This window comes from Phascolarctos cinereus, unplaced genomic scaffold (genome assembly GCF_003287225.1).
Source record: "Phascolarctos cinereus isolate Bilbo 61053 unplaced genomic scaffold, phaCin_HiC Scaffold_1;HRSCAF=81, whole genome shotgun sequence".
NCBI classification, from domain to species: Eukaryota; Metazoa; Chordata; class Mammalia; order Diprotodontia; family Phascolarctidae; genus Phascolarctos; species Phascolarctos cinereus.
In genome coordinates, this window is record NW_027555514.1 from 241,640,396 (window position 1) to 241,662,524 (window position 22,129).

At 39.4% G+C, this 22,129-nt stretch overlaps 1 protein-coding gene and 1 pseudogene across 1 annotated transcript in view; both read left to right on the forward strand.

Moving 5' to 3' along the window:
• On the forward strand, nt 1–9,114 carry LOC110195951 (putative ATP-dependent RNA helicase DDX27; annotated as a pseudogene).
• LOC110195945 (GLIPR1-like protein 1) overlaps nt 8,762–22,129 on the forward strand; it is a 20,277-nt gene continuing 6,909 nt past the window's right edge. Inside the window, 3 exon segments of the mRNA XM_020968908.2 lie at nt 8,762–9,615; nt 19,531–19,776; nt 20,768–20,865. Coding sequence (XP_020824567.2) covers nt 9,259–9,615; nt 19,531–19,776; nt 20,768–20,865 — 701 coding nt within the window. The 5' untranslated portion in view covers nt 8,762–9,258.

A 22,129-nucleotide genomic window follows, 5' to 3' on the forward strand; every position in this document is an offset into this window, starting at 1 on the left:
ATGCTTCAGGGTTTAGACTTGATTGGGACTATTGAGGAAGATGATGAGGGGCCCTTGGAACCAGAGTCTGACAGTGGAGATGATGAGGAAGAGAAGCCCATTGTGCTGGGCAGAACAAAGCAGGCACTGCAGAAGAATTGGAGTGTTGATTTCAATCCAGACTTTGTTTTTTTACTGAAAAAGTAGGAGCATATGATGGGAGCTGGGCTATGGCTTATGTTATGAGTCAATTCAAGAAGAAGAGAGCAGCCACAAGATTAGATGACAAGATTGAGAAAGTCCCAAAAAAATGGAAGAATGAGGAAAAAGAAAATAAATTTGGGAAAACAATAGATGAGAAGGAAGGCAATGAGGGTTCTGAGAGGGAAAACCAAGATGACTCTGAAGAACATGAGGATGATTCAGAACCAGAGTATTCAACAGCTGATAACATCATCTTCACCAAAGCAGATACACTGAAAGTGAAGAAAATGAAGAAACAGAAGAAAGGAGAGAAGGAAACAGGTTTTTTTGAAGATGCCTCTTAGTATGATGAAAACCTCACATTTCAGGCCATGAATCTATCTCAACCTCTCCTAAAGGCCATTACAGCTATGGGTTTCAAGCAACCTACCCCTATTCAGAAGACCTGCATACCTGTGGGGCTGTTAGGAAAGGACATCTGTGCTTGAGCAGCCACCGGGACAGGTAAAACAGCTGCTTTTGTCCTTCCTGTCTTGGAGCATCTTATCTGCAGACCTTGACAGACTCTCATAACCCATGTACTTGTGCTAATTCACACTCAAGAACTGGGCATCAGGTACACTCTGTCATCAAGCAGCTGGCCTAGTCTAGCACTGTTATCACCTGCCTTGCAGTGGGTGACTTGGATGTGAAATCCCAGGAGGCAGCTTCTTGGGCTGGACCAAATATCCTCATTGCTATACCTGGCAGGCTAGTTGCCCATCTCCACAACTGCCCTTCTTTCCATTTGAGTAGTATTGAAGTACTCATCTTGGATGAAACTGACAGGATGCTAAATGAGTACTCTGACGAACAGATGAAAGAAATCATTCAGTTGTGTTCCCACCACCACCAGACCATGCTCCTCTTAGCCACCATGACAGATGAGGTAAAAGATCTGCCTCAGTCTCACTAATGAATTCTGTCTGGATCTTTGTGAATAGCAACACAGATGTAGCTGTATTCTTAAAGCAGAAATTCATTTGAATCCAACCTAATGGAGAAGGAGACTGGGAAGCTATTGTGTCAGCTCTTTTGACATGAACTTTTACAGATAATGTGATGCTATTCACTGACACTGAGAAGCAGGCTCATTGTATACACACCCTTCTAGGGTTTATGGGGCTGCAGTTGGGGGAAATGCATGGCAATCTCTCTCAAACACAGCATCTGGAAGCCCTAAGGTGCTTCAAGGATGAGCAGATTGGCATCCTGATGGCCACAGATGTGGCAGCCTGAGGAGTAGACATTGAAGGTGTCAAAACAATGCCCAGCATCATCAAGCATTATGTGCACCTAGTAGGCCGAGCAGCATGTGCTGGCAGGGCTGGACACTCTGTCTCCCTGGTGGGAGAGGAGGAATGTAAGATGTTGAAGGAGATTGTGAAATCAGCCAAAGCACCTGTGAAGGCCAGGATCCTTCCTCAAGATGTAATCTGAAAATTCTGAAACAAGATTGAGAAGATGGAGAAAGATGTGTATGCAGTCCTGAGACTAGAGGCTGAAGAGAAGGAGATGCAGCACTCAGAAGCCCAGATAAATATAGCAAAATGGCTCCTCGAGAAAGAGAATGAAGAGCCAGAATGGACCTGGTTCCAGAGGAAAGAGGAGAGGAAGAAGAAAAAAATTGAAAGGCTTTACAAGAGTTTGACTTGGCTTTGAGGGGAAAGAGAAAGAGAAAAAAGTTTATGAAGGACTACAAGAAAAAGGGGGAAATGACGGCTGATGAGATTTATGGATTTAGGGGTGCTGGGACTCGAAAATCACAACACACAGATCTTGTCTGAAAGAATTCGACCCAAGCCTTCTTTCAGCCAAAGATAATGTTTATCAGAACATCTGTCATATTGGGCAGACTCTTAAGGAGTCTGAACATTAGTGGCTAGAGATTATAAGAATCTGAGCACCTTAACAGAGACGAGATGGACCTTATGTACAGGAAGACTATGGGAGGCATCTATGAGTGGCCTAGTAGTCTGTAGGTACTGTGAGGTAATAGAAAGCCAGGGACATATACCACGTGGCCAAGGGAGAATGGAGTCTAGCTAGGAATAAGGGTGGGAAGTGGCATAGGGAGTTAAAACAATGGAAGGCTAGGCTAGGTTAAGGGTAACAGAATTGGTAGATTGGGTGTAACCACAATGTAAAGCCAAGGCTGATTGATGATATTATAACTTCAGGCAAATGCCAGAGATTTGGCCAAGTGGGAAAGTCCAGGGTTTTTCCTTCCTGGGGTCCAGATCCCAACCCCATCAACACCAGAAGAAAGGTCTCAATTTGAGATCCTAAAATCAAAAATGTTTGCTGAGGGATTGGCTAAAAAGGAATCACAGGGCCAAGAGAGCACAAGGTATGCCTGAGAAGGAGCCAGGCCCAGGCAGGAAAAAAAAGGTGAAGAAATCTATGTTTGATGAGGAATTTACCAACACTAAGCAAGCTGGCCCCACCTTTGAAGAATGGAAACAGATCAAAGGTAAGATTAATAAGATTGAAAATCAAAAAAAAAAAAAACTATTGAGTTAATACATCTAGAAGCCGGTTTTATGAAAAAAAATATTAAGATAGATAAATCATCAGTTAATTTGATTTAAAAGAAAGAAGAAAACCAAATATCCAATATCAAAAATGAAAAGGGTGAAATTACCACCAATGAAGAAGAAATTAAGGCAATCATTAGGAAATATTGTGCCCAATTATATGCCAATAAATCTGGCAATCAGAGTGAAATCAATGAATATTTATGAAAATATAAATTATCTGGATTAACAGATCTACAAATAGAATGCCTAAATGACCCCATCTTAGGAAAAGAAATTGAACAAGCCATTAATGAACTCGTCAGGAAAAAATCCCTGGGGCCAAATGGATTCGTGAGTGAATTTTACCAAACATTTAAAGAACGGTTAATTCCAATACTATATAAACTATTTAGAAAAACAGATGAAGAAAGAGTCCTGCCAAATTCCTTTTATGACATAAATATGGTGCTAATACTTAAACCAGGAAGGGCTAAAAGAGAATAAGAAAATTTTAGACCAATTTCCTAATGAATATTGATGCAAAAATTTTTAACAAAATAGTAGCCAGCAATTATAGCAATATATCACAAAAATTATTCATTCTGACCAGGTGGGATTTATACCAGGAATGCAGGGTTAGTTCAATATTAGGAAAACTATCAACATAATTGACCATATCAATAATAAAACCAACAGAAATCATATGATTATCTTAAAAGATGATGAAATAGCTTTTGAAAAAAAATACAGCACCCATTCCTTTTAAGAAACACTAGCACAGTGGATAGAGTGCCAGCCCTGAAGTCAGGAGGACCTGAGTTCAAATAAGGCCTCAGACCAAACACTTGACATGTAACTAGCTGTGTGACCCTGGGCAGGTCACTTATCCCCAATTGCCTAAAAAAAAAAAAAACACTAGAGAGCATAGGAATAAAGGGAGTATTCCTTAAAATGATAAGCAATATCTATCTAAAACCACCAGCAAGCATTATCTGTAATGGGGATAAGCTAGAAGCCTTCTCAGTAAGATCAGGGGTGAAGCAAGGATGCCCATTATCACCACCATTATTCAATATAGTACTAGAAATGTTAGCTATAATAATAAGACAAAAAAAATCAAAGGAATTAAAATAGGCAATGAGGAAACAAAACTATCACTCTTTGCAGATGATATCATGGTATACTTGGAGAAGCTTAGAGAATCAACTAAAAAACTACTTGAAATAATAAACAACTGTAACAAAATTTGAAGACATAAGATAAACCCACATAAATCATCAGCTTTTCTTTATATGACCAACAAAGCCCAGCAACAAGATATAGAAAGAGAAATACCATTTAATATTACTGTAGACATTATAAAATACTTAGGAGTCTACCTCCCAAGACAAACCCAAGGAACTATATGAACACAATTACAAAACATTTTTCACACAAAAAAAGTCAGTTCTAAACAACTGGAAAAATATCAATTGCTCTTCAGTAGGCTGAGCCAATATAATAAAAACAACAATTCTGCCTAAACTAATTTACTTATTCAGTGCCATACCAATCAAACTACCAAAAAACTATTTGATAGAGCTAGAAAAAATAAAATTCACATGGAAGAACAAAAGGTCAAGAATATCATGGGAATTAATGAGAAAAAAAATACAAAGGAAGATGGCCTAGCAATATTAGATCTCAAACTATATTATAAAGCAGTGATCATCAAAACTATCTGGTACTGGCTAAGACATAGAGTGATGGATCAGTGGAATAGATTAGCTACACAGTGATGGGGTGCTGGGGTGCTTGTGTTTGGGTGCTTGTGCTTGGACCCCAATTTCTCCCTAGTCTCAGAAACACTGTCTCTGACAGTTTCTCCCCAGCCCAAGGACACTGTGCCTAGCAATTACTCATGAGTGGGCCCCAGCAAGACCCTTATCTCTCTCCCTGGTGCAGTTACAAACAGCACCTGAAGGAATTATTACTTTGAACTGGCTTTGCACTGGGTCATAAAGATATTGTTAACCACTGGACTATTTATGCTACCACCCTACCTCATTATCTACAACCTAGACTCCTCATTATCTGTATTCTAGACCTGAGACATATGGATACTCCCTATATCTATCTTGTCAAACAAGACATTGACTGGTGGCAGACTGGACAACTCTCAGTTATCCCTGAACTCTAGTTATCTTAGTGACATAGCAGACCTAAAACCACACCTCCATGTGGCCCCTTTGTGGGCTTTTCCTAGTGAACTCTGGGTGAAATGCCTGCGCAGTAGATACAAAAAGTGCATGTTCCTTTAAGAATTGACCACTCCTTAACCACTCCCTGATCCCACCCTGAATCACTTAGTTAGCATATTTGACATACGTTTTATTATATTTTATCACATATAAACTTTAACTGTACCCCTCTAAGATCACAGGTTCCTTAAGAATCCTTGTCCACTGAAAAGTGTAACAATAAACTTTTTGCCAACTTGACTTAAAGAATGCCTGAGTCTGTGAATTTATTCCAGACAACCCCATCCTGTACTCTAGTTTTTGAGGGGTCTCAACCTCTCAGACCACAACACACAAGACAAGCAGTCAATGACCATAGTTACCTACTATTTGATAAATCCAGAGACTCAACTTTTGGGATAAGAACTCACTATTTGACAAAATCTGCTAGGAAAACTGGAAAAGAATGGGACACAAATTAGGTATAGATCAACATCTCACACTGTATACCAAGAAAAGGTCAAAATGGGTGCATGATTTAGACATAAAGCAAAATAGAAGAGCAAGTAATACTCTGCTTGTCAGACATATGAGGAAGGGAAGAATTCGTGACCAAACAAGAGATAGCATTACAAAATGTAAAATAGATAGTTTTGATTATATTAAAAAGCTTTTGAACAAATAAAATCAATGCAGCCAAGATTATAAGGAAAGCAGAAAGCTGAGAAACGATCTTGACAGCAAATATCTCTGACAAAGGCCTAATTTCTCAAATATATAGAGAACTGATTCAGATTTATAATAACACTAGTCATTTCCCAATTGATAAATGGTCAAAGGATATGAACAGGTAGTTTTTAGGTAAAGAAATCTGAGCTATCTACAAGCATATGAAGAAGTGTTCTAAATCACTTTTGATTAGAGAAATGCAAATTAAAACAACTTTGAGGAGCACCTCACACCTATCAGATTGACTAATATGACAAAAAAGGAAAATGACAAATGTTGGAGAGGATGTGGGAAAGTTGGGACACTGATGCACTTTTGGAGTTGTGAACTGATCCAACCATTCTGGAAAGCCATTTGGAACTATGCCCCAAGGACAACAAATTGTGCATACTCTTTGACCCAGCAATACCACTGTTAGGTCTGTACCCCAAAGAGATCACAAAAAAAAAAAGGAAAGGACCTACATGTGCAAAAATATTTATAGCAGCCCTTTTTGAGGTGACAAAATATTGGAAACTGAGGGGATGGGCACAATTTGGGGAATGGCTGAACAAGTTGTGTTTGTTGTATGAATGTAATGGAATACTGTTATACAATAAGAAATATCATTGAACAGACAGATTTCAGAAAAACCTGAAAAGACTTGTACAAATTGATGCAAAGTGAAATGAGCAGAACCAGAAAAACATTGTACATAGATAGTATCAATGACACTGTGTGATCAGCTATGAATGACTCAGCTCTTCTCAGCAACACAATCATCCAGGAAAAGAATCAAGGGTTCACAAAGAAAAATGCTATCCACATCCAGGTAAAGAACTGATGGACTCTGAATGCAGATCAAAGCATATTTTTTTCACTTACTTCATTCTGTCTCATGGCTTTTTTCCTTTTCATCTGTTTCTTTTTTTCACAGCTGTGACTAATATGGAAATATGTTTTACATCACAGCACATGTATAACCTATATCAAATTGCCTACCATTTTTGGAAGAGGGAAGGGGAGGGAGGGAGGAATAAAAATTTGGTACTCAAAATCTTGTAAAAACAAATGTTAAAAACTATCTTGACATGTAATTAGAGAAAAAAATTAAATACTATTAAGAGAGAGAGAGAGAGAGAGAGAAGAGAGAGAGAGAGAGAGAGAGATGCCTTAAGATTTGGGTACCTAAACTCTTTCAAATTTTACTGCTGAGTCCTGCACAAGTAATTCCAAATCTAATCTATAGAGATTAGTTACAGTGATTAACTAAAAACTCAGCAATTAATCGATCAATAATCAATGTGAGAGGTCAGTGCCCTTAGTACTATAACTAAAGAAGATAAGGCTTAGGAAGGTCATAATAACTACCAAGTATTTGAGAAGCTGTCATGTGGAAGTGAATAGATTTGTTTTGCCTGCCTCAGATAGAGAGAATTAGCTGCAATGGATAGAAACCATAGAAGGGAATGATGCTTACATTACCTAGTGGTTGGAAATAAGAGTGCTTCCTATATCTTAAAGGATTGTATGAGGGGCAGCTAGGTGGTGCAGTGAATACAGTACTGGCCCTGGATTCAGGAGGACCTGAGTTCAAATAGGACCTCAGACACATAAGAGTTACTAGCTGTGTGACCCTGGGCAAGTCACTTAACCCCATTGACTAGCCAAAAAAGGAAAAAAGAGAAAAAAGAGTTATATGTGAGTTATTTGCTATCTTATGAGGGGCTAGAAATTTACATTCTCTGACTTTATATTTGTTTTTTTATTCCAAACCTAAGTAATAATAATAATAATAGCTAGTATTTATATATTGCTTTTAAGCTTTGCAAATTGTTTTACATTATCTCATTTGATCCCCACAACTACCATGTGAAGTAGGTGCTTTTGCTATTTCCATTTTCAGATGAGGAAACTTAGATTGAGAGAGGTTAAGTGACTTGCCTAGGGTCACATAGCTAGTAAGTATCTGAGACAGAATTCAAACTCAGGTCATCCTGATTCCAAGACCACTCATGTGTTATCTTCCCAAAAGAGAGATGCTTTGTTTTGTTCCATTCCTATTCTTTAGCTTCGAATTGTAATGAAAAGAATTCTGCATTTGGAGGCAGGACATAGGGTTGGAACCTAGATCTGCGACATTGGCAATTCAATTATTACCCAAGGTTCGGTTTTCTTATCTGTAAAATGAAAGAAAGTACTAGATGACCTCTACAGGGCCTTCAGACGCTCAGTCATCTAAAGAGCCAAAGAAATCAAGAGAGTTTCCAAAAAGTTCCCTGTCTGTGGTTTACTGAATATATTACATTTGCAGTGTATCCACAAGAATAGTCAGGATACCAGGTCAAGACAGCCTGGGGCTGTGATTCCACAAGCCTCTGGTTTCAGAGACCCATTCATTTCATTGGTGAAGAATCTGAGGTTCATAGAACTGGAAGTGTTTTGCCCTGCAGGGTTATCTTCTATTCTTTATGTATTTTGAATGTACCTATTTATCTTAGCTGGACCATTAAAATGTCAGCTCCTCAAGGGCATGAACTGTTTTTATTTGTTTGTTTTGTTTTTTTACTTTTTCTCTGTAACCCCAGACATTTAGCACAATGCCTTGCACAAAGTATTTAATCAATGCTTGCTTAATTGTCTAAGGTCAAGTATACTGACTGATGGAGGATCTGAACCCAAGTCATAGGACCATAGATTAAGAGCTTAATGGGACCTTAGACACCTTGAATTTTACAGATAAGGAAACCGAGGCACAGAGAGATTAAGTGAATTGCCAAGGGTTATGTAGTTAGTAAGTGTCTGAAGTGGAATTTGAATTCAGGTCTTCCTGTCTGCCCAGTGTAGCCCTATGGGCTATGTGTTAGTTACACTATTCCGACAAGAGATGGAGGAAAGTAATTCTTGAACCTATTTCCCCACCCCTGCTCTGTTTTATTGACGTGTTACTGAGACTTGAGTTGTTGCTATTCTAATTGGCAGAATCAGGAAGACCCAAGTTACTAGCTGTATGACCCTGGGCAACTCATCTAATTTATCTCAATTTGTTTCCTTTGCAATGAAACGACATAAAATAACAGCACCTACCTTACAGGTTTTTTGTAAGAAACAAATTCGGTACCAAGCAAGTGTAAGGTGTTTTGCAAACCTTTAAGGGTTTATATGCTGTAATGGTGTTATCTTTATTCTCCTTCTCCCTAGGGCTTTGGATTAGGGTTTCCTGCCTCTGCCCAGCTCAGGTCTTAATCGTGCTGTCAAAAGTCCCACTCTCAAAATCTTGTTCAGAAGACTCCCGGATTTTTCTGGGCAGGGGTCTTGTAACAAGCGAGGCCACAAGACGTGATGGAGGCCAGTCCTGGGGCTGGGGACCAGAACTGGGGAGTGTAGAGGGGAGGGGGGCGCAGGGCGATGGAGGAATACTGAAGAAAGTTGGACTTCAACTTTAGATATCCTGAACAGGGCTCCACGAGTAAACAGCATGGCAAACACAAGAATGCAGAAGCTGGAACCTGCAGGCGAGGAAGGGCGCAGGAGCCTACCCACCCACAGGTGGGGCTGGGATAGTCAGAGACGGCCAAAGTCCGACTAAGATGGAGGCAGAGCTTGGGGCTGGTGTGGGCGAGGTAAGGGTGTGGCTAGGGCGTGGTCAGGGCGGGGCAGAATCAGCCGTTGAGGGGCAGTTAGTGGCTGTCGGTAGCTCACTGAAATGTTCCAAAGTCCCTCGTGGATCCCAAGGACTCAATCCTCAACCCAAATTGCTAGTCATGATGTTGGATCAGAGGATCCCCCAGCTCCAGATCCTGGTCTTTATGGCCGCACAGTCATCCCTTGCTCAGCTGCCCCCAATACCACCAATCACGGATCCCAAATTTATCGAGGATTGTGTCAAAATCCACAATGAGTCGCGGGCTGTAGTTAACCCGCCAGCTGGAAACATGAAATAGGTGGTGAGAAAGAACTGGGTGGCATCGTAATAATTAATCATAGTTAACATTTATCTACCACTTTATACTTTACAAAAGCCTATATTTTGTTTCAACCTCAAAAGAATCTTGTGAGGTAGATAGCATAGGTATTCCTATCTCCATTTTACAGATGAGGTAACCAAAGCCTGGAGAGAAGCAGAAGTTCATAATTTCATAGACTTTGAACTGGAATGGACCTTCAAGGTCATTTTAATACAACTGCTCATTTTTCAGTTGAAAGAATCAAGGCTAAGAGGGGTGAAGCATTCGTCAAAAGGTCACACAGGCAGCAAGTGATGGAGTCAGGATTCAAACCCAGGTACTCCAGCTCCAAATCCAGAATTCTGCCCCTTGTATCACTGTATGGTATTCTCTATGACAGGAAGAATTTTTTAAAAATCACCTACTAGTCTAGCCTCTTCATTTTCAAGATGAAGAAACTGAGTACTCCCGAGGTCACACAAATAGTGTCAGTCCTCACCTTCATACCCAGGGCTCCTGATTCTAAATCCACTTTTCTTTCCATCATATCAAAGTTGCACAAGTATATCTTCCTTGAATGGATTGCTTCCTCTTCCTCCTTCTGTTCCCATAATCTAATTGTAATTATCACAGTTATTTTACAACAATTGTTATATAGAGAGGTTGGGAACACTTTGCCATTTTATTTAGTGTTGCCAGTACTTTTAAATTTTTTCAATAGCATGCTTAAATAATTGACTATTAAATCTTTATTGTATGCCACATCTTTTTCTCGTTATCATGCTTTGTTCACATTTATCATAAATTCTGATCTTTGCTTGGTGGATGGTCTGACTATATAAAAATAACTCCCATGTCAATAATGTTTGCACAATTTTTCACCATCCTCACCTTTTCCCATCTTTGCATTGAAATCACCAAATATCAGAGTGTTTGATAATTTGACATGGAAAGTTTATCAAGTTCTTAATCAAATTTCTCTGCCACTTCATTCTTAGGAACTAACATTGGTACTTAAGCTGCAGTTATTTTAATGGTGGTCTTTTACAAGTACTTCTCATGAGGACAGTAATATATGTAGACCAAATGTCTCATTAGATAAGGTTTCTTGGAGTTTTGGGACATAGGACAAAACTCACTCCACTAATTCTTTTTTCTTTTTTTTTTTCACCTTTCCAAGGAGTACCTGGGGGTCACCCTTCCATTTAACTACAACTTTCTTCCTTCTCCCAGTTTTCTTGATAGCAAGGATAGGATTTAGCTTCTCCAGTAACGTGTCCTCTCATTGGACAACAATCTCACATTTAGAGTCCCAACATTCAAATTAAAATTCAAAAAGGATATGATTCTTACCATCCCTCTCCCCCTCCGTATTCCCTTTCCCACCAACTCTGTGGCCATCACTGCAGAATATCATACATAAATACACAAACAGCATTTTTGAGCACTTAAGGTTGGCAAAACAATTTACCTTGCAAAGTACTTTATTTGATCCTTGAAACAACTCTATGAATTAGTTGCTATTACTATCCTCACTTTACAGAAGAAGAAACTGAGGCAAAGTGAGCTCAAGAAACTGGCACAGGGTCACATAGCTTATAAGTGTCTAAGGCAGGATTCAAACTCAGGTCTTCCTGACTTTGAGTCCAGTGTTTTACACATTGTGCTACTACATGGGACTGAGGACCCATAAAAAAAATGTTTTCTTTATTTCATGGGTTGCCATAGCCAAAAGAATTCCACACATGTTTGACCAGCCCACTGGGGTTGTACTCTCTGCAGTAGAATTTGGATGTTTGGCAATTTAGCTTGAGAAGGGACCTTAGTGTCTGGTACCCTATTTTGCCAAATGATCTTCAGAATCTTCCTAAGACAATTTAAATGGAAGCAATTCAGTTTCCTGGCATGGTGCTAGTATACTGCCCAAGTTTCACAGGCATGCAACAATGAGGTCAGCACAATAGCTCTGTCCACCTTCAGGTTGGTAGGCAGTCGAATACCTCTTGTCTTCCATACTTTCCTTTGGAGCCTCCCACACACTAAGCTAGCTCTAGCAATGCCTGCATCAACCTCATCATGTATGTGTACATCCCTGGAAAGTATACTGCCACGATAAGTGAACTTATCCACAGCATTCCAAATTTCATTTGCTGTAACTGATGGTTCCACGGATGGATGGATGGTGTGGTGCTAGCTGGTGGAGAACCTGTGTTTTCTTGATGTTAATTGTTAGGCCAAAATTAGTACAAGAAGCAGAGAAATGCTTCATAGTTTGTTGCATCTCAACCTCAGAGGCTGCACTGGGTGTGCAATCATTTGTGAACAAAAAGTCTTGAACCAACTATCCCTCCACTCCAGTCTTGGTTTGTAGCCTTTTCAAGTTAAATAATTTACCACCAGTGTGACAGCTAACCCTGATGCCATTTTTGTCCTCAGTGAAGGAATCTTAACAACATTGCTATAAACATTGCTAAGAAAAACATGGAAGCAAAGGTGCAGCCTTTCTTTAATCTATTGGTGTCTGGAAAAGCATAAGAGCATCATCCATTATCCAGAACCCATAAAAAGATGCCATCATTAAACCAATGTACAATACTGATGAACTCCAGGCAACTAAATTTTTCCATGATTTTCTACAAGCCATCATGACTGACAGTATCCAAGGCCTTAGTCAGATTTACAAATGTGTACAGACCTCTGTTGTGCTCCTGGTGTTTCTCCTGGAGTTGTCAGGCAGCAAACAACATACTGACCATTCCTTGGCCCTCTCTGAAGCCACACTGTCTCTTGGGTAGACGACCGTCCTCCAGGTGAAGGATCAACCCATTAAGGAGGAGTCTGGCAAGAATCTTGCCTGCAATGACACGGAGACCTCCCCCTCCCCCCAACTCTGTGATTGTCAGAGAATAAACTATTTCCTTTACCTTTACAAAGATGGATAGGATAGGCTTGAACTTCTGGGGGATAACCTCCTCTTGCCATATAACCAGCAAGATTTTAGTCAGCTTTTGTATGAGCAGTGCCTTGGAAATCTTGGCTGGAATAGAATCAGCACCAGGCGCTTTGCCACATGAGAGGAGCCAAATGATATTCAAAACCTCTTCTTCAGTTGGAAGTTCAGCTAGAGAGAGATAGACTTCAACCTGAGGTATATGGTCAATGGCATCAGCATTGACTGATGATGGTCTGTTGAGAACACTATGAAAGTGTTTAGCTCACCTCTTCAGGATCATGTTTTTATCATGTCTATCACTAATCAATGTGGCTCCATCAGCAGGTGCACCATAGGTTTTTGGCCCATCATTGTTATTATCGACATAAAACTGAATTTCATTTGCCTTCTTACTGAACCAAGAATCCTGCATCTCTCTAAGCTTTGCTTTTAATAGAGTTAAATGCTGCTTTCTTAGAGACAGATGAACTGTCCTGCTGGTAAACCCTGTGGAATTCTTGTTTTTCATTTAACAGCTTCCGAATTTCCTCATCATTTTCATTAAACCAAACATGATATTTAATGAGTGTTCTGGGCCAGATGAGTTAATTAAGTACTGTATGCCAAATCTCTGATCGATGCCCACTCCTTTTCTACTCTGTTGTTGCCAACTGTGTATTGGTTCAGTTTTCCCTCCACATTAGTAACATACTGTTCATTCTAGGAGAAGTGCTCTAATCTGTTGACATTAAGTCTCCTGGTAATTACTTTCACTTGCAGCCAATGCTTTTGTTAAATGTAAATATTTAGCTTGAATAGGATAAGTTTATGATCACTCTGCCTTCATCAGTCTCACATCTTATCTGTCTTTTTTCCTTACAATGACATAGTCTATTAAATGTCAATGTTTTCTGTGAGTGTGCATCCATGAAGTTTTATTGCATTTAGGTAAATGGAAGATGCTCATAAGATGAGTCATAAGAGAAGGTCATAAGATGCACAAGTCTTCAGTAGTAAGTGATGATCTCTGGGCTGTTTCTGACTGCATTCCTCCGAAGCACTCCCTGCCATGTCTGATAGTCTGTGCCTACTCTGGTATTAAAGTCACTCAGAGCCAAAGAACCAGAAATTGAGGGGATACCCATCAATTGGGGAATGGCTGAACAAGTTGTGGCATGTGAATGTAATGGAATAGTATTATGTTATAAGAAATGAGGAGCAGGCAGACTTCAGAAAAATCTGGAAAGACACGTATAAACAGATGCTGAGTGAAATGAGCAGAAAACCAGGAGAACTTTGTACACAATAACAGCTACATTGTGTGATGACTAACTTTGATAGATTTAGCCCTTCTCAACACTGCAAAGACATGAGACATGAGACATCTCCAAAAGTTGTTCAAAGTCTTTGGCCTCACTCTTCCAGAGTCATTTGAGTCCAGTGGCAAGATGAAAGTCTAGATGACTGGAGATGACTTAGTATGCTGTGGATGACCTTGGCATTTTCAGTGTCCAACCAAACTCTTAAGCCAGCAGTGGGGAGCCTGAGGCCTCAAGGCCATGTGTGGCTTTCTAGGTCCTTGGATATGGCCTTTGACTGAGTCCAAGTTTTATGGAATGAATCCTTTTATTAAGGGGATTTGTTCTGTGAAGTTTGTATTCAGTCAAAGGGCTGCACTTGAGGACCTAGAGGGTCACATGTGGCCTTGAGGCTGCAGGCTCCCCACCACTGAAAGGATTTCATAACAACTGCTTCAGCTGCCTTCATGAACATTGGAACAAGTCGTTCTCAACTGCCTATTCCACTGGGGAAGTCTTCACATGCTTGGGGTAGACACCTCCTAATTCTCTGATGGGTTTGTGACCTGTTGCTTACCCTCAATCTGGTTTAGCTCATCTGCTGAAATAGTTTACCAGGGTGTGGCCACTGAGCATGCTACATCTTCTTAGAGCCACAAGTGAGAGTTGAGTGAATCCAGTAGACACCAAAGGTGGAAAGCAGCCCTGAAAAGGGCTCAGTAGCCCTCATACCATCCAAGTATTAACTGATTTTTTTTTTACTTTAATCAGTTTTAGTATCAATCAGTCAACTAGCTTTCATTAAGTACCCATTATGTACTGGAACAAGTGCTGGAGATATAAAGAAAGTTAAAAAACAGCCCTGCTCACAAGGACCTCATAGTCTAGTTGGGGAAACAACATTTAAATAACTATGTATGAACAACACATATACAGGATAAATTGGAAACGATCGCAGGGAAGGTGAAAGCATTAAGGGGGATCAGGAGATCAAGGAAGTCTTTTTGTGGAAGATGGGGCTTTAGCTGGATCTTGGAGAATGTTTAGCTGAACCAGGGAAGCCAAGAGGTTGAGATGATGTGGAGAGACTAGCAGTCATGGGGGACATCCGGTACGGGTCTAGGCAAGGATGACAATATTATTGGATGATGGAGTATATTGGGAGTTGGGGTGTAAGGTTTAAGAATGTGGTAGATTCTTATAATCTAGCCAATAGTTCAGTAATGTTCAGATTCCTTAAGAGTCTGGCCAATATGGTGGATGTTCTAATAAACCTTGTCTTTGGCTGAAAAGAGGGTTGAGTTAAATTCTTTCAGGGAAGACCCACTTGTCATGATTTGGGGGTCCCAGCACCCCTAAACCTCAATATTTTGGTGGCATGTACAGGGAAGCTGCCTAACCCCAAGTTCTTCTCCAGCCAAGACTGGAAGGTAAGCCTTGCCTTCTTTCTTGCCCTGCAGCTGAGGTCGCTCTCCAAGCACCTAGGAAGTCTTGGAGATGCTTTTCAGGCAGACAGTTATGAGGCTGTTACTCGGCCTGACACTCTCAGACTCTCAGTCCACTGATTTGATTTGAAGCCGTGGACCTGGATACATCTTGCACAGCACAGAGGACAAGGATGGATGCCCTTTCTGGAAGCACATGCCCAATTCTGTCAATTCTTTCAGTGCTAGAGAATTGGGGAAACTGCAGGTGCTTTTTGGTTCCCTGAGGCTTACTTACTTCCTTTCCTCTACACCCCTGGATCCTCCTTCATGGAGGTTACAGGGAAAACTTAGAACAGCTAAAAACATCTAAGCAGATTCTGGAGGTTTTATGATTGATCATTAAGGAGTTTTGAAACACCTCTGTACAACATTCCCTTGAGTCAAGAGGGTATCTGTTAACCCCTCTCATAAGGAGAAGTTTCACCCTTTTCCCCTCACTTTTGATTTTGCCCTCCCCTACCTGGGGAAATCTTTGCTTGGAAGCATCATCCACATTCAGCACATCCTGCTCAAGGCAAAAAAGTTAGCCTCTGAACTTTGGTAAGCACATTCTTTTAAAGTTGTAGTTTTAACTGTTAATGATGAGATATTGGTTCTCTGTGTAAAGTAATTTGGAAATGCATTTAACAAAATTGAAGTCACCTGATTGGTAATGAGTTTGTTTCAAGTTTCAAATTGGTGAACATTTTGTATCACTTATGTCAAACAACTTTTCATAATTTGATTGCTGCTAAAATAATTTGGCTATTGCTGGTTATTGTTTTAATGTGTAAACTTGCCAAAAAGCTTGTACGGGTTTTGTCTTGCTAAGAATTTGCAAGCATATAGAAATAAGCTCTAACAATTGGCTTTTTACACCAGGACAAATTTAAATTTGAGATGTAAATCCTGGAAAAGTTTTTCCTAAGCTGTGATTAGTGAAACTTTCTGTTTGAGGTAGAAGCTCATGGGATTTTATTTTGAGTTGTCTAATGGATCATAATAATCTATTGATAATCAATAATCCACCATCTGAGAGAAATGCCATAAGCCACTCAGACAGAATGTGATGCTGGTGGGAAGTCAGCAGCAGGAAAAGCTGAGAGGACAATTTTAGCCTCAGGGTAAAATGAGATCCTCCTGGCTCAAGTTTCCCCATTATGTTCCTTGAAAAGGAATGTTACCCACCTGGCTATTCCTGAGTCTGGCTATGAGGTGGATTTAATGCTGCATGGTTGGAAAACTGAATTATCTGAATCCAGACAGAGCTAAAGATGTTTTATCCTGTCATATCTGGGCCCTGCAGTCTTTTCTGTCAGATTTGTGTCTTCCAGACTACAGGCCATTCACCTACAGTTGGTAGCAAACCATGAGTACCAGCCAATGAAGCAGCCTGTGCTTGGTTCCAGTCAACCTCCTTTTTGGGACCCCCTTGAGGCAGAGACCACTCTGTGCCCCTTGCCAGCAAGAAGCAGTTTCAGAAGCCAAGACCTTCATCCCTTACTCCAAAAGAATTTGGGTCCCATTTGTTTGAGGGGGGAACAATGGGGATGGGAACTGGATCCCAGAAAGGAAAAACCCTGGACTTTCCCAGGAGTCTGAATCTCTGGTGTTCACTTCAGGCTATAATCCCATCAACTGGCCTTTCATTGTGGCTAAACCTAATCTCCTAATTCTCTGTTACCCTTAACCTAGCTTGGTCCTCCATCACCTTACCTCCCTATGGCCCTGGGCCACTTCCCACCCTTAATCTTTAGCTAGGCTCCATTCTCCCCTGGCCATGTGGTCCAGGCCCCTGGCATTCTATTACCTCACAGTCACCACAGACTACTTGGCCACTCTAGATCTCTTCCACAGTCTTTCTGTGTATAAGGTCCATCTTGTTTCCATTAAGGTACTCAGATTCTTATAATCTAGCCAATAGCTCAGTAACATTCATATTCCTTAAGAGTCTGGCCGATGTGGTGGATGTTTAATAAACCTTGTCTTTGGCTGGAAAAAAAAAAAAAGAATGAGGTTAGGAAGGAGCCAGGTTACAGAGAGCTTTGGACACTAAACAGAGTATTTTATACCTTACCTGGAGGCAATAGGGAGCCACTGGGGAGACTGGAGAAGATGGCATGGTCAGACTTGGGCTCTAGGAAGATCAATTTGGCAGCTGAGTAGAGGATAGAATGGAGTGGAGAGAGACTTGAGGCAGAGGGAAATCAGACTACTGCAATAGTCTGAGGGTAAGGTAATAAGGGCATGCACTAGGGCTAATCACTCAGTCAAATAGCATTTATTAAGCAACTATATGCTAGCCACTATGCTAAGTACCTAGGAAAAACAAAGGCAAAAAACAAACAGGAACAGAAGTCCTTGCTCTCAAAGAGCAAGTCTAATGTGTCAGAGGAGAGAAATTAATCAAATTCTTAAAACTGTTCAGATTACTCCTGGGTTTAAATTGGATATGTTCATTCTCTAAATTCTCTGAAAGAATATTACTCTCCTCTCTCCCACCAAAAGATTTGAAACTTCCTATATAACTGTGGAAACAAAATGACATAATGTGAAGTGTGAAAGAATCTCTACAAGTACTTCATAGAAAATCTACCCAACATGTTGGAGGACTTCCTCTTTTTCTTTTGGTATTGTAAGATTATCATCGTATGCTTCCCTCTCTTCTTCCTCATTCTCCCCAGGCTGTCCATCTCTCACTCTTGTTCTAAGACCAGCCCACTTCCTTTTGAAGTCAGTCAAATCCTATTGAATGTCTTTTTATGCTACTTCTTGAAAGCAAATGACCACTGTTAACACAGCCTGATTACATACACTCAGTTCTTTTCAATCACTTTCTGGGTTGTCATTTTAATTCTTCTGAGTTGGCAGTTTTCCACTGTTCACGTCCATATAGCATCATGAGGAGAATGCTGGTTATTTGCAATATTAATTAGTTCAGGATCATTGGCATTTGCAGCAACGAACATTTTGGAATCTTCAAAATAATAATGTAATTACAGAAATACAATCTAACTTGATCTCCTCCTCCCTGAATCAAGAGAGAATTCACTATCCTTCCGCCATATCTGTCTAGGATCCAGTAATCCAAAATGCTAATCTTCCAGCTGAATGTCACACAGCTGCAGTTCCTATCAATTATTCATCCACCCCTCCATTCTGCATCTGCTTCTATCATCTAATTTTGAACTGTTTCCCCTTTTCTCAGCCCTATTTGCTTGTGTGCGTTTTATTGCATCTTAACTTGTATTATTGCTGTTTGTATCCATGTTATCCCCTTTTTATTCAACTGTATATTTCTGGGATGAAAGTCAATAAATATATGTTAATTGCCAAATATGTGCTAAGCACTGGAATTAATATTTGATTTACAGATTTGCAATACATCTTTAGTGAAAACTTTCTAGAATGGAGCAGGGAAATGTATTTTTAAAACAGGTTTCTTGTTCGGGCAAAAAAAAAATGCATCCTTAATGCTCTAACTTCAAAGAAGAGTGCTGACCACAACATAAATCCTCAATAAATATTTGATTGACTACTCTGGGTTTTGAAAGGAAAAGAAGACATGGATAAAAGGAGACTTTAAAATATTTCATGTTGACATGCAGAGAAGTGGAAATTATAGTTGTTAGGTTTGAAAATAGATCCAATAGGCAGTAACTTCTTTGTTCTTTTAAGGCAAATCTCAATCTCTTTCCAGAATTGAGAATGTATAGCCATGTAAAATGGATTGCATGAGGTTTATTTTAATGTTTCATATATCAAGGTGTTTTGTAGCTATAAAAGGGATCAGCAGACAAGCTGACAAAATTAGGAAAGACCACCTATACAGGTACCAGCCTGGGAATGGACAATCTGCCTGTTATCTATGAGCCAGCCTAATTAGTTCAGAGAAGTTCATCTTTAGGTTGGATGCAAGGTGAAGACTTATTCATTCATTTATTTGTTCATTTGTTTGTTTGTCACAACTCACCAAGACCATCCATGATGTTGCAGAAGGGTTGTAACTGGTGTTGGTATAAGGCATATCCCCATTGACAACATGGATCATTGATCAATTACTAAAAGCAACCGAGGAGATTGGAGTATGATTTTAAAAAACAAACAGCTAAGACTACACATTTGTATTTTACAAGAATAATAAATGGAAGCTTCGAAAAATTGTTATTTTCAATCCCTAACTGTGCACAATTTGGTTGCTTTTATTTTTCTCTTTCAGACTTGGGATACCAGTTTAGCAAAGACTGCCAGAGCATGGGCAAAGAAATGTGTTTTTAAACAGAATGTTTATATAGCCAAAAGACATGCATGCCATCCTCTTTTTAAAACTGTAGGAGAAAATTTATGGATGGGCACACTGACCGAATATGTTGTCAGAAATGCTACTACAGATTGGTTCAATGAAGTAAAATATTTTGATTTGAGTGACAATAGATGTTCGAGAGTCTGTGGCCATTACACTCAGGTAAATATATTCTAATCTTTTTCCAATTTCTCTTATCAAAAACCGTGAATAAAACAATATTTAAAGAATCAACTGAAAAAATTGTTGTGCTTGATACTGCGTTCATTCTGTAGAGACTCTAAAATCTGCCTAGAGGTGGTTCATTTGGTCTAATACCTGTACACCAATTTTGTAAAACACAATTAACCTCCTCCTACCCTAAATCTCTCTTTGGAAATATCTTATATCTTGTATATGTACACATGTATACGTTCATTATAATGATCATATGTTCTTATGTATTAGATGTTCTCTTGCCCTCAAAAATATATACAGTGTACTCGGGATAATCAAAATAACACATAAGCTTTTGCAAAATTATCAAGTCCAAGATCAAATGGGACTTAAAGACTTGATCAGAATTGGAAGGTGTTTATCTGAGAATGCTTCCTGGAGAAAAACATTGTCTGGGACTTGAAGGAAATGACGCAAAGGTTTGGAAAAGAGGAGGAAGTTAGGCATGCCAAATAAGAAATAACAGATAAGCAAAGACATAAGGGCCAAAATTATTAAATTAAGGAACAGAATATTCTAAATATTTCTCAAGAATGTATATCTTTAATTCATTTGCATTTCAGAAATCCATGCTGAAACTGATTTCATTAATCAAAACTCCTTAAAACCATTTGCTGTGCTCTCTTCTTTACACCTGAAGGGAACCCCAAAGGGAAAGGCACCTCACTCTATTCTTCTCCTGTATTCTTTATTATACCCTGCTGACCCATAGAATGCTTTATTTGTATAGAAGTAGAAAGAAGGGTTTTATTAGTTCAGTTTCAGAAATAACTCTTTTTTGGAGTAGAAGGGAGGTTGCAGAGGTACCCAAGTAGTACTAAATGGCTCATTTCATGGCTGTCCCTCCAAAAGCACAGTTTATTGCCAGATGGTCATATAGTATAAGCATTGATTTATAATTTTCAGGGTGTTTTATTTTTAAATCCATTTTCTCTAGGTTGTCTGGGCCTCTACCTATAAAGTTGGCTGTGCTCTTAAAATGTGTCCTAATTTAGGAAAACATGTTGCAATGTTTGTGTGCAATTATTCACCTGAGTAAGTAATTTTGTTGTTTAAAAGTATTTTAAAAGTGGAAATAAACAAGAGTTGTTTGCCATTAAGACCCATAAGGAGTATGTAATTCAAGAAGAATAGATTTAATTTTTAAAAAGGGGGGGAGGTTGGAGAGTAGTACTACATGGAAGAAGACATATAACAACGTAACCCTGTATAACTCTATCCTCTACCTCCTCCAAAGATCATTGAGGTATTGTCATAGAGATGTTGGAGGACCAAATATGGATATGGTTATCTAGAAATGTGGTTTTCAAAGGGTGTACAATGGCTTGTGTACTGCAAGTTTCTTTAATTGTGATACACAGTTTTGCTCTGTACACATTTGTTTAGAACTTCATAAACTAGGAAGTACCTATTTTGGCCACCATGATAAGAACAGCTCCTTCTGTATTTAACAGACAACGCTATGAACCATTAGAACCCAAACCAAATCTCTGAACTGAAGTTGCAAACCTTTTATTATTTTGAATGGCCTTATGGCCCCCTCTCCTATGCTTCTGCCTCATCACACCCTGAGACATAACCATTCCCTAGTCATTCCAAAGCACCTGGTTGTTCTTTGCTACCTACTCTTTCTGTTTTCATATCAGATCACAATAACAGCTCTGACCTCAGAGAGGTACCATTAAACTTTCTCTTGTAACAGAAATAAAAGTTGAACAACATCGCCAAAGTAATATAGCCAACTGTGTCTGAGGATAGGGAATGTTTTTTTTGCTTTTCTTTGATCACCAGTATTTAGCAAAGGGCCTGGCTCCTAGTGAATACTTAGTGAGTAAAAAAATTGATAAATGCTTGAATAATTGATTGCCAGGGCAGTGAATTTTTCATATCCATAGGTCCCCCACATCTCTGCCAAGAGAAGGGAAGTGTGTTTCTTTGTCTCTTCCCCAAGGAGAAGATTAGTTAAGATCAGAATACAGCTACCTTTAGTGTTGTTTTCACATATACAATATTTTAATTATTATGTATTTTGTTCATATGGTTCTACTTAATTAGCCCTCTATCATTTCAAGTCTTCCCACATTTTTCTGAATTCCTTATAATTGTTACCTATGGTGTTATAAATTCAGATACCAAAATTTATTCAGCCATTCAAAAACTGATGTATACTCATTTTATTCTCAGTGTCTTGCTAACACAGAAAGTGTGATTCTGAATAATTAGGTATATGGGGAGACCTTCTGTCTCTGATACACACACACACATACAGATATATCTTTGTGTGTGTAAACATGTATAT